Genomic DNA, 13,800 nt, shown 5'->3' with positions numbered 1-13,800 from the left:
TAGTTCTAAAGTGATCGGATTATTGATGTCATGTCTGTGTGCAGTTACTTTGTGTGTCTACAAATTTCCCACCTCTCTGCACCCCTGGGCACATACTAGTTATTGATGACGTGGCATGTTTTGAGAACAGAGAATGTGTATGCATCTTGAAACAGTATGTGCAAGATGGGTTATCTAGGCGCATCGGTGCAAAGTGACGGCATAGTGGGCACTGTCATTTAGGTCTACTGTGTGCACAGTGCTGAAGTCCATAGACGCTTGGCTGCAATAGACGGATGGATAAGTGAAACAATATTGTCATACTTGGCAGTGGAGTCCTACAGGATGTTATCCTGAAATCTCATTTCTGTATAACAATAACACAGAGATTTGCTGAAGATCCTAGTTGTAATCCCTAGAGTCTATTTAAGAAGCAGTGAAGAGCCAAAATGCTGGAGTAGATGCTGGCAAAAGGTTCTATTATCGCTCTTCCCTATTTACCAAATAGGCTAAAGCCAGAGGAATCTAAGATTTCCCCCAAATTAGTTACCAGAGATCAACCCCATTATCAAAGACCTTTAATAAGCAATTCCTGAATAAATATACAGAATCCGTATTCAGTGTGAACTAGTTCCTTTATAGAGATCTTGCTGGTTGCCCCACCAGGTCAAAGTACTGTGGCCCTTATTATGGTTCACTTGCAAAGGCAAATTCCTTCTCAAATGGACAAAACCATGTGCACTGCAGGTGAGGCAGATGTAACTTGTGCAGAGAGAATTAGATTTGGGTGGGGTTTTACTACAAAGTGAGATCTAAATTGCAGTGTAAAAATAAAGCAGTCAGTATTTTCCCTGCACCCTGCAAAATACCTCACCCAAATCTAATTCTATCTGCACAAGTTACATCTGCCCCACCTGCAGTGCACATGGTTTTGTCCATTTGAGAAGGAATTTGCCTTTGCAAGTGAACCAGAATAAGGGCCTATGTGTCATAGCGTGGTATCCTTTTGTTGCGGCATTATGCTGCCCGCAGAAGGGCCTCTTATCAGTTAGGAGGCGTGGTTTTGCCAGAACTGCATGCTACATAGCAGCGGAAATGTAGTGATAGAAAGTGACCATTATAGCCAGCATTAATAAATAGAATCCGCCCCACTCCCAGTTTTTATAACTGGTGGCCACTAGACTGCACAGAGAAACTACCTAAAATATCTGTGTGGTAAAACGGACAGCTTGATTCCGAAATATCCAGACATTCAATATTTCTATAAACCTCTGATGCTTAATGATCTGCGCATGCACCATGTAACCCATATGTGCAGATCAGGTCCTGCAACATCACTTGTGGGGCCCTAAAAAATCTGCAGCATTATTGTCATGCTGCTGACATTTGGTGGCGGCGATGGGAAGTGCTACAGAAAATTGGGAGGGAGGGGGGGGGGGGGTTGTGTGTCAAAGCCAGTAGCTGCGTCCTTGGGACTCGGGCAGAGGGAGGGAAGGAGACTCTGTTGTCTGAAGTTGATGCAGGTGATCCAATGCTGCGTCTTCAGCCGCTAGTTTGTGTCTTTTTCCTTAAGATGACACCTGAGACATTTGCATAGATTCATACTGTGGGCCTAAGGGGGGGTACACACCAGAACGATTAGGGCTCACTTCCATCAATCTGGATCCAATTCCGACCGATTGGATGCAGATTGTATGTAGATTGGGCATGTTTAGGTCCAATTCCGATCCGATTCCAATCCGATGCACGTCCCCGCTGTCGTTTGGTCGTTTTACAGATCCTACCTGCTGCATTCAACTGGATACAAATTGTATGCTCCAACAGATCGTGCGAAAATCAAACAATCTGCTAACGATCTACTAACAATCAGGATCGTTCTGGTGTGTACCAGGCCTAATTCGGACTTGTTCGCAATACAAATTTGTTCTCAAAATGGGCGAAATCAAGTACCCTGCAGGTGGGGCAGATGTAACATGAGTTTGACTTGGGTGGGGTGTGTTCAAACTAAATTTAAATCAAATTTAAATTGCACTAACAAAAAAACAGGCAGCATTTACCCTGCACAGAGCCATAATAACTCCCCCAAATTGAACTCTCTCTCTGCATATGTTACATCTGCCCCACCTGCAGTGCAGCATGGTTTTGCCTATTTGCAAATTTGCCCTACGATCAAGTCTGAATTAGGCCCAGCGGCCGTGCCAGCAGAGTCCACCCCTGTGTGCGCTAAATCTCCAGTCACTGATTATTTTAGCTTTTTTTGTTGTTTTTGTTTTTTTTATGCAATCAAAAAAAGATTTATTATTGTATTATTGATTTTCGATATTTTTAAAGGATAACATTTTGCCTGGTTGCAACAATGATGCCTGTTTTTTGCACAATGTATTTCATGCCACGATGCTTGTGAAGGTCTTTTATCTGGTCTTGCAAAAATCAATTGCTCCTGACAGTCTGCATAGAAGACAGCGCGGGGCCCTGCTTGAAAATGAAGCTGAATCGGCCATTAACCACTATAAAGCCTAGACGTTTGTGAACAACCTTCTGGGCGCCTGATTGCAGCCAGCAAGCCTGCGAGTGCCTCTCTAATCAGACCACCCACCACTTAGCATTGTTGCATATGTACATACATACTTTTTATTGGAACTCTGTGTTCTGTGGGGGTAGAATATTCAGCTGGTATTTTTGTGCACTGTGCAGTTTTTGTTGTGCTTGATAGAATACAGATGACTCCAGAGCATATGTTAATGTAGAAGGGGGTCCTGTTCCATGACCCATAGCTAATAATGGACCAATCACGTGAAAGTAAACTGCAGAAGATTCCAAAGCTAAAACTTGCAATGCCTCACTTATCTACAAATAAACAGCATTAATTGCTCTGCAAGCCTCTTGCTTTAATACTTATGCTCCCTGGTAATGTGTTTCTGTACGTGTTTTCCAAAAAGGAAAGTGAAGGGGTGAAATTGTTTGAAATTGAGCAAGCAGATTTACAGGAAGACATAAAGAATTGTCAGTTGTGAGAAGCTTCAGTTTATGTGCATGTCCCAAATGACCTTGCTCCAAGGCTAAAGAGGGAGGCTGATGAAATGAGTCTACAGATGGCAAGTGATCTCAACTCTGCAATAATGAAATGACAGAAGGAAAAAAAATGAGCCAGATACCGTTTTTTTGTAAAGACAACAAGGACAAGGGACTGCCAGCATCCCAACACTTTACCAGGGTTATTTAAAACAGAGAAACAAGTCCGCATGCCCAGCGGAACAGGACCTGCCTTGTATTGTTCAGGCCTCAGTGGAAAGTGGTTCTAAACATATCATCTGTCCTGGTTAATTGATAAGGTTATTTTATTATTTATTTGTTTGCATTGTGCTGACCCTTTCTCCATTACTGATTTAATATTACTTGCACTCGGTCTGTTACCAGCCGGTTTGTTTTATCACTGTTTCCAATTGTATAGCGCAACGGAATATGAAATAAGAAATGGTAAATAAATAAAAATAGGACGTGTTAGTTTTATTTCTGTGTCTCTGTGTACAGCTGTTCATTTTAACCACTATAGTTTTATATGCATAAAACCTTTTTAATAAATAATTCGATTTTTTTTACCCAATAATTGGCGAATATAGCGTTACTTTTAGTGTTGATATTTTTTTTCAACATGTCTCTAATTTTATGATGGTATTGCTAAAACCAAATCTACCCAGATAACAAACCTACAGATATTTTATTGGACACTACAGATATCCGGGCATACTATGAGATCATTCACAGCGTATGTCACCTGATCTAGCTGCTCCACACCTGGGGAGGACCCATTTCCCTGTTCCTTCCCATGAGGGCAACTGTCGATGGGTCGTCCATGGCAGGGCATACACAGTGGTATCACTTACTGCTTAAACACCCGGTATGACCGCTGCTAAAAATCGGGGGGCATTGCTATGTAAGCCAGTGGAGTGTCTATTTAAAAGGGGAGTTGGCTTGGCATAGCTGCGGATACTGTCACTGTTTCTGTAACTCAAGGGGTCCATGAGCTGACGGTTAGGTCTAAATCGTAGTGGGCTAAAGGACCTCGGGGTGGAGAGAGGAGGAGCAAGGTCGGAAGAAGGGTCCCAAACGGAACCACGCTTCGCTCGTCACCTGGTTACTAAAGGCAACCAGTGGTGTGGATAGTACGGATGGTGTAATGGTTAGCATTACTGCCTCACAATGCTGAGGTCATGGGTTCAATTCCCACCATGGCTCTAACTGTGCAGACTTTGTATATTCTCCCCGTACTTGCGTGGGTTTACTCTGGGTATTCCGGTTTCCTCCCATAATCCAAAAATATACTGGTAGGCTAATTGGCTCCCAACAAATTAACCCTAGAATGTCTGTGTGCGTGTACATGTGGTAGGGAATATATATTGTAAGCTTCCCTGGGGCAGGGATTGATGGGAATGTTCAAATATTCTCTCTGTAAAGCACTGCAGGATATGTGTGCGCTATATAAGAAACTGTTAATAAATAAATAAATAGTGAAGGAGCAAGCCCCCCCCCCCAGCCTTGCTCCTCCCCCTGGGCGTGGAAGATCCTTTAGCCCAATACAATTTTGCAGCTACCATGAGGGCTGACCTCAGAGACTGCAGTACCGGGGGGCTGTATTTGTCTCCTGTCACTGAGAAGTAGACAACACTTTGGTGACACCCTGGAGAGGGCCACTGCCCCATTGGAATGACAGTCTGCAATACACTGACCAATGCGACCAACCAGACACTTAGAAAATATTGTATCAGGCGGACATTCCAAACCCATCCGGCATGACCAACCGACTGATGTTTTTAGATCGGTCTGCCGCATACACATCTATCTTGTCAATCCACCGACCTCCGGCATATTGGCCATATAGTTATCGCGTGTACTTCAATTTACATAATGCTAGCACCAGTCCTGTGTGTAGTCATCAGAAGTCCACATGGTCTCCGTAACTTACACAATTTGGCAACAGATGCATAGATCTGATTGCTTGGGATGAGGAGTCACAGTACCACTTATGGGCACTTTCACTTGGAGAATTTGTAGTAGAAGGCATTCTTTGTTCATATAGTTTTAAAATGAAATCTGCCACTTTAGCAAAGTTTCTGCTGTAGGTAATGTCTTTTTATTTCCATAATTTCCCTCCCTATTTTTTTTTTTTTTTTTAAATCATTTACACCCTGTTAGGATTCTTCCTGCCGGCTCAGCTAAGTTGAATTCCTTTTCTAGACATAAACCTTCATATTAGGTACTCTTATCATTGTTACTGAGACGTTCTAGAGGAATAAAATGTTTTACAGAGGACCCACTAAATCAACTTGTGTAGGAGGCAAAACTGACTCGCATGACAGATTCTAGTTCCAGCAAGGTCGTGTAGGCTAGATGGGAATGTTCAGACAAGACTATAAAGCCTTTATTTCATTTAGTGGTAGAATTAAGTGATAGAACCCCTGGCTTCTGCTTCCAGGGATACACAACACAGAGCACACGGCTTTGTTATAGAAGTACTACAAGCGCTATTTTTTTTTCATTTGACCTGTAAATTGCCTGTAACAAATGAATTATAGTATTGTACACCTGTGCATTGTACATGTATGTGCGTTCCTCTTTGACCATAGGGTTTACAATGGGTTAATAGAGATTGATGCTTGTGAAGGGGTTGCAAAGTATATAGTTGTTCATGTTAGTCCATGGGTCCTGTCTAAGCTATTGCTAAATGATAAGAAATAAACACTACACCACTGTGTCACCTGCATGTAGACTGTAACGTGCGGCTTTCATGCTTGTAAAATACCCTTGTTTATGCCTGCTCTGAGCATTCATCAGCTGCTGGTTTTCCTGGTTCTGGTTGATAGATACAGTTAATAGGTCTAACCAAAAGGTCGACCGCGTCAAAATGTTGACATGAAAAAAGGGTAGACACATGAAAAAGTCGACATGAGTTTTTTGTGTTTTTTTTATTTTGTTTAAACTGTTCTTTCTTCAGCATAAATGTCAGCATTGAGGGAGACTATAATCGCCCGAAGCATGGTATGCGAAGTTAGTAATGCGAGGGTATGCCTTACACTAATTGAGGGACCATGTGGACCTTTGCTGACATTGAAACAAACAAACAAAAAATCATGTCTGCCTTTTTTATGTCAACATTCTGAGCCTGATGACCTTTCCCATGTAGACCTTCTCTATGTCAACCTATTGCATGTCGACCTTTTGAGGTAGACCTATTGACTTTGATTTAGATACTTTCAATTTAATTTTCCACACTCATGTTTTCCATAGGGCATAGTTGGCTTGTGCCCTGGGCGGCTGACGCTGAGAGGCAGTTCTTTTACTGCGCATTGAGTATGTTTACTCAGGGTTGCCTATCATCCCGGAATGGCTAGGAGGCACCTGAAAATCGTGTCCCCCTCCTGGCACCCCGGAAAGGTGGGCAACTCTCCTGGATACCGCTGGAACCCCCGAATCGTGGGATTTGCACTACTGGGGGCAGTAGGCAACCCTGTGCTCACTGTTTGCAGATCAAAGGAAATATACTTAATGCAGTAAGAAAAACATTGTATTAAGTTTATCTGGTCTGGGGAAATAGTGCCATACCATCATCCCCGGGGAAGCCATGACGGAGCTGAGTAGAGGATGAATGGTGTTGGGTTTTGGGTGTATGGGTATGTGAGGATTGGTGAGGTTGTTGATCTGTAGTCTTTGCTTGCTAATAATCCGAGCACTGTCATTTCTCCTGCCACATTTGCAGCTACTACCTTTGTTCTCCTCATGACTGTTTGTATAAAGTTTATCTTGCATGAGAATATGCAGTGTTGCCGTGTCTATGTAATAAATGTAAGTAAGCAGAGAGAAAAGTCTCTGTACTAAATCTTTTGTCCATGTGTTTAGCATTATAAAAAGGAAAACATACTTAACCCTCAAAACAGTACTGGAAGGGTTTGGATTCTCTGTTTTTTTATATAATCTTAATTCAGAACTGCATCTAATCAAGTCCGTAATGATTTCATATATTTAGGGTTCATACCCATATGATCTCATAGGAGAGCATGTGGAAGAGCCACCTCTGTGGGTGCTTGAGCATCCCAATGTTTGACACTTGCAGCCTTGTCCATCTCGTGTTTAAAAGTCATAATGTGGAATTAATGTGAGTGCACTCAATCATTTAAAAAAAAAAGTTTGCTCCAGTTAGCATGGCTACGGTTAAGGTGCGGCCTCATGGTAAATGGCGTACCTGTGTGAACCACGCCCCCCATTTCCGTCCCTGTCCCCTTCAAAAAGGCTAAGCAGAGTAGTGAGTAATAGGGGGCTTTCCCACCTAACCCAACCACCACCATGGGACACTGCAGGCCACTGGGACAGTGACTGAATAGTGGGACCATCCCACCAAAATTGGACCTACATTATTTTGAGGTATCCATATCCTATTTATCCTTCTTCTTTATACACGGCAGGAAGGATGATTGATTACTGTCGAAAAGTAGAAATGTTTAAATTAAGTACTTTGTTGATCCATTTTCGTATTGTCACTCTCCATGAATGCTGTGGGCACTTCTCTGTTGTGCTCAGTGTGAGGTAGCTGTGGCGGAATAGAACCTGGACTTAACAGATCACTACGCATACAGCATACCATGTAGTTTTAAGGGATCAATTGAATTACCTGTTAGAGGGTCAAGTTGCAGTCAAAACAGCAGCAGAACTTGCTTTCTCTTGTATCCCGATAGTCTCTGGACTATCCCCATGGGACTGTGAACAAAAATGAGCGAGTCCTGAGCTACCACTTGCTCAGTCAAGTTAAGTGAATCATTTCCCTAATGGTGCCCATAAGTGGGTGGTTTTGAATGCATCTAAATTGTGCTGTGTTCGCTGTTTATACTGCACTTGCTGAGAAAGGCATAGTGGTCCATGGTCCATGCACTTAACTGTACTTCTAGTTAGATCATATATGTGTGAGCTCTTCCCATAACAATTTGACAGAAGCCTTGTATCATGCTTATGTGAGGGACCCTGCTTCTTCCATTACATAACTCTCAATCAATGGCTTCCTGTTTCTTCCATTACCCCCCTAAAATACTTATTATAATTATTATTATTATCATCCTTTATATAGCGGCAACCTATTCCGCAGTGCTGTACAGACAGAAGTACTATGTGCTGCTGTGAACTTTCTGATGATGTGATTGGCTACAGGGTGTCCTGTCCTCACCCGCTTCAAATGTGGGAACATCCGGATAAGCAGGAGACGGAGAGTGATAAGAAAAAGGTACCCTAATCAAATGCACCATAAAACACATGGTAACCACCTTTCACTTTGTAACATCCGTGTGCGTAGACTGTTGTTTTGTATAGAGGGTAGCGATCTGCATCCCTAGCTTAGCAAGCACCCCAGTCAGTGCACCACAACGGCTGGTCATCATTCGTTGAGAAATTCTGAAGGCAAACAAGGCCGCTCTCACATGGCCCTCGTTTCTTGGCTCTGTTTTGCAGCAGATATCTGACTAACTGCACAGTTTTGTTTAGTGGATAGAACTTTCCCTGCCAGGTGTGAGAATCTTCTCATGGCTCCCATCAAAGGCTTTTATGCTTTGTTGTGTGCAGTTGGATGTGCCAAGCGCCACAAGGACAGAATAAAGACGAACTTAAAAGAGCTTCTTCACAATAGCATCTACTCATGGATCACTTACAGCCTTCAAACAAAGCCTCACGTAACTGACAGCCCCCGAGATAAACTCAGAAACCTGAGCTTGATACTATTTTCACATAGCTGTATATCAAGAAAAAGGAGGAAAGATGGAATAAATCTAAGGCTACATTATGGCTCCTTTTATCAGCGTTCATATATCAGGATTAGAAGATCAGGAAAAACACGGAATGATTTGCCATGAAACTCAAATAAATTGGTTTCAGACCGCAGATTTAAATGAGACATCACCATGACCCAGGTCTACAGAGCTTTGTGCACAAAGCTTGGGGCGGAGGGGATTTGTGCACTGTATGTGTCATCTGGAGCAGACTCATTGTTTCAGTAAATACATCATCATCATCAGTTACAGTAACGCTGCTGGACTACTGTGATACTATAAGAACAGCCTGAGCCTTATACTTAATAAGCGCATTTATGTTTGGTACTTTTTCATTGAGTTCCTACAAGCAGATCATTGAAACCTATCAGGGGGAGTTTGTTTAATGATGAAAAATTGGAGCATAGATGGGCAGATATACTAATATAATCATAGAATAGATTTTGCGCTAGTAGGAAGTAAGCATGTGAGCAAAGGGACGCTTGTGTCACACATTGGAATATGTCTTCTACTTTACAGTAGCAGATGAGACACGTTTATTCAGTTAACTAAGTGCCGGTACTAAAGGATCGAGCAGCTATGTCACTTCCTGTTTTGTATCATTACCGAGTTGGGATTGCTACGGCCGCCCTACATATTTACTTACATGTGTGGGTGCAGCCGGGAGCCAGGCGGACGGGCAGTGCAGCGGGAGTAAAGCAGCCGGGGGCGGGTGGAGCGGCAGTGGGGCCTACACAGTGTGACCTCTGACCATGTCACGCTGCACAGAGCTGCACATCTGGGGACTGGAGAAGCTGGGCAGCCCTGCATTAGAATGCACATGCATAGTCTGACCCGGAAATCCCGGGATATGAACCTCCAAACCTGGGATTGTAATCCTGGCAATTATGGGGCCAAATCCCGGCGTTGGCCACCCCATTACCGAGGCGAAGCAGGAAAGTACACATAAGACATATATTAACATCTAGTGTGCTGGTGCGGGGGGAGTAAAAAGCCATCCCAGACAGAGAGCATATCAGCTTAGTACTCGTGCACTGTGTGACTTCCCCTTGTGGCCTCCACTGGGCATATGCAAGATATCGCTATTGTAGCAAGATCTCCCGTGCAATGGGGAGCAGTAACCTGTGACAGAGCTGTTCATGCTGTGGTGACAAGGCAATGGGTGGGTGCATTACGGTCTCCACTGGCTACAGCATTGTTACTAATCGCATATGCTCAAACATATGTAATTAGTATCGCTAGCGGGTACCCAGCAGCTCTCCCCCCTCCTCCTGCCCGGCTGCTGCTGCTGCCGGGATCCGCCTCCTCCTCCTCCCTGCACCCGGAAGGAGATGTAGCGGCTAGTGAGGAGGAAGTCACTGGTCCGGGCAGTACAGCAGGAGGCTGCCCGGACACAGAGGGGGGAGGGGGGGGGGGGGGGGCAGGGGGGATGCATTATGAAGCCCATAGGCTTCTATGGGGTATAGCCAGCTTTTGTTGGCGCTACCCTCACAGCAAAAACTATACTGCCCCATACACAACACAGATCTAATCCCCAATCCTATCTTAACCTGTCACTGCCCATAGTGTAATCCTCTATTTTGCACGCTGCTGTGTGCCACAGTGGCATGTCAGTCCTAGTATTGTACACATGACAAACTAGCATAGGCCACGGGCAGAGACGGGATCACATTTGTAGTAAAGTGTATTTGCTATAATAGTATCATTACATAATACTTAATGTAGTTATTTATCACTTGTGTGGCAGGAGTTATTCCATTTAACTGTTTAGTTTATTATAGTTTTTTTTTTTTACATGTTATTTAGTGCATTCATTTTTCTTAGATAAAGAAATGGTTTGCCGTCCCAGATGTGCAGTACGATTTAGTGATGTGTAATAAATCCATACTTGGATATAAAAGGTTATGTTTACATTGGCATATTTGTCTTTACGCAGATGTAGGAAACTGTAGTTTTGGCCTCACACCCACAGATTTTGTATGCACTTTTAAAGCAATATATGTGCTAGTATGAGAGCCTGATGCACTGTTATGTTGCAGATCAGGGCTTGCTAACCTGTGGCTCTCTGGGGCCAGATGTAGTAAGCTTAAAACGTGACAAAATGGAGAGTGATAAACCATCAGCCGATCAGCTCCTACCTGCCATGTCACATGCTGTGTTTGAAAAATGACAGGTAGGAGCTGATTGGTTGGTGGCTTATCACTGGGACTGTTTTTTTTTTCCTTGAGACTGGTTAGCTGGCCATGGGTCAGTCTCCCTCAAAAAACCCCACAGGAGCTTGATACATACAGCTGGTAGTCTATATGTCATTGAATGACTCATTCACTCTTACACAAGCACTGGCACTGACCATTGCATCTGTTTTAGGCTGTTTCTATGGTTCCCATTTGCAGCCCCCCTTATCTTACAAAAAAAGGCTGTACAGTATATACAACTCTGCACATGGATTTGTTGTATAACCCTTCCTGTAGGTGATATGTGAGCATCTGCTTTATGTGTTTATATAGCAGTATTTTATTTGCTGTAGGTGGGTATGATATTTGGAATTGGGCATAGTCCAAATAAAAAAATAAAAATAAAATAGCTTGCAGGTGACATCATCCAGATCCCTCACACCATCCCTCTAGGTGGGTCCCTTGCCCATTTTCAAACAGGCAGAGTCTATGTCCACACACATTGTAAACTTACATGGGTCATCAACGCCCTTCCCTCTTGCTTTAAAAATGAGGGAATGGTGAGTGCAGACAGGAGCACTACTTAGGGACGCCACCATCTGATACCAGCAGATCAGATCATTATTTTTTTTTTAACTCATTCATGTCTATTTTGAAAGTGTATTTTTAGTTTTGCTGTACTTTATATGTCCCTGTTTGATCATGTATCGCTTAGGCAGGATGTATGCTAATGTCAATATATACCAATGAAAGTGCATGCAAGGACTAGATGGACCAGTTCTTTTCTTGGACCTAGCAGATGTCTCTGCACAATGGTTCTGTGATTCTAGCTACTTTCCGGAAAGGGACCTTTGTTTCCTGCACTTTGGGTGGGAGCTGACATTTTAGACACCTCCCAACATGACCCTCTCCAGGAGGGACAGAATGCGCTCTTCCTGTTACCTGATGATTACCATCACCTGTGGTGAAACACCTTTCTTATCATTTAAATGGTTTAAAACAGGTGACGGCAATCCTAAATTAACAGGGAAGTTCAGGAACAGAGCATCGTGTCCCTCCTGGAGAGGGTCATGTTGGAAGCTATGCATTTTGGGACTGTTATGGTGCGCACACACAGTGCGTTTTGTCCTAGGTGCATTGTGTACTAGATTGCTAACAGCGCGCAGTTCGAACTATGGGCCTGATTCAGGTTAATTCGCAAAGCATATTTAGTTTGCTAATGGACAAAACCATGTGGGGCTGATGTAACACGTGCAGAGAGAGAGAGTTGGATTTGGGTGGGGTGTGTACTTCAAACTGATATCTATATTGCAGTGTCAAAATAAAGCAGCCAGTATTTACCCTGCACAGAAAAAAAATAGCACCCAAATATAACTCTTTGCACATGTTCCATCTGCCCCACCTGCAGTGCACATGGTTTTGTCCATTAGCAAACCAAATGTGCTTTGCGAATGAACCTGAATCACCCGCTAGATGCAAGGCGATCTAGTACAATAAATACTGCCTGCACATTCTTTTCTGACTGCAATGTGCGGGAGCATGCATCGCAAGCCAACAGAAACACTGGGTCATGTGATCTACATGTGATGTGTTTTGAACTAAAAAGTTTAAAACTCATGCGATAATTGCACCATGTGTGGGCATCTTCAGAAGTACGCCCCAATACTCATTGTGCAATGCAAGCAGCAATTTACCTTGGCATGAAACTTTTCCTAATTAAAATACTTATTTACTCATGAAATGTAAATACTCAGGCCCATTTTAAAACTCAATTAGCAATGCTAATTGTAAACCCGTTAACTACAAACGTATTTTGATCTCCCTGCGGGAGGCATAAGACACAAAATGACAACGTAATAATTCTTCCAATGTAAAGAGAATTTCTGATTAAAGACCAGGAAAGAGTACCAGTTGTCATATAGAATTTGCTGTGATACGTACTATGCAATCCGGCTATGTCCTGACCACCCAAGAAGACCGTTTTGAAGTTTCTAAAGTTCAGCTAATACTCCCTCTGTTACAGTAACAACTAACTATTTTAATGGGTTGCATCTGAATTGCCCTTTAAAGTGACAAACCAATTTATTCCTTGGAAACGTCAAGAAAATGCCACAGGGTTCATGAACCTCTTATAGCTTGATAGCAAAAGCTGTATTTCCAGCCATAACCTGTTAGCAACTGGCAACCCAGCACTTCCCACTAGTGGTGATGCAGTGCTCCGCACATTCACTGCTTCCTCTATTGACATTCTTAGATGTCATAAAATGAGGGCATCGTGTTCAAAATATATATGTGCTGACGGGCATAAGCTGCTGGGAGTTGACAAATACCCATCTAAACGTATCCATCAATGAGAGGGGAACAGACTGACTTCTTCAGCTGCCTACATTTACCAGGGATGAGAACGGTGGACATTACTGCTACAGAGCCCATTGTTGTGACTTGTAATGAAATAGCCATAAGCAAAACATCAAAATGATTCTTTGTACGTTTAACGTGTTTCTTTCAATAAGAAGCAGGCTGTCCGCACGCAACAAGCTGTGTCTAGGGAAGAAACTAGACAACAGTAAGGGTTTTGGTGGTAGGATCATTGCAGCCGCTTTCATGTATGTGTATACAAACCGGATCCGTCCTTTTTTTTTTTTTTTCAAATATTCCCCCAGAGGCAATCTGTATTATTCAAAGCTTAACTGTGTCTGCGGAATAATAAATAGTATGTGACATAGAGGCAGCAAGCCAGCTGGATACAGACTACGGTACAACGTTTGCATTACGTGTCTTATGCTTTAAGGTGCCATGTTAAACAACATGGGAGGGGAGACTGAGTTCTCCTAGTGACATAT

The 13,800-nt window shown here is 43.1% G+C and overlaps 1 protein-coding gene across 2 annotated transcripts in view; it reads left to right on the top strand.

Moving 5' to 3' along the window:
* The window catches only part of MAMLD1 (mastermind like domain containing 1), a 162,366-nt gene that overhangs the window by 133,637 nt on the left and 14,929 nt on the right, over positions 1-13,800 (top strand). Inside the window, exon 3 of one of the 2 annotated variants that reach the window (XM_083159445.1) lies at positions 8,093-8,245. The exons of the other annotated variant lie outside the window; for it this stretch is intronic. Coding sequence (XP_083015571.1) covers positions 8,093-8,245 — 153 coding nt within the window. The remainder of the gene's footprint in view (positions 1-8,092; positions 8,246-13,800) is intronic. 2 annotated transcript variants of the gene reach the window in all.

Source organism: Crinia signifera, chromosome 9, assembly GCF_055691185.1.
Source record: "Crinia signifera chromosome 9, ASM5569118v1, whole genome shotgun sequence".
Lineage (NCBI taxonomy): Eukaryota > Metazoa > Chordata > Amphibia > Anura > Myobatrachidae > Crinia > Crinia signifera.
The sequence above is the reverse complement of the archived record's forward strand: the minus strand, read 5'-3'. Positions and strand labels throughout refer to the sequence as shown.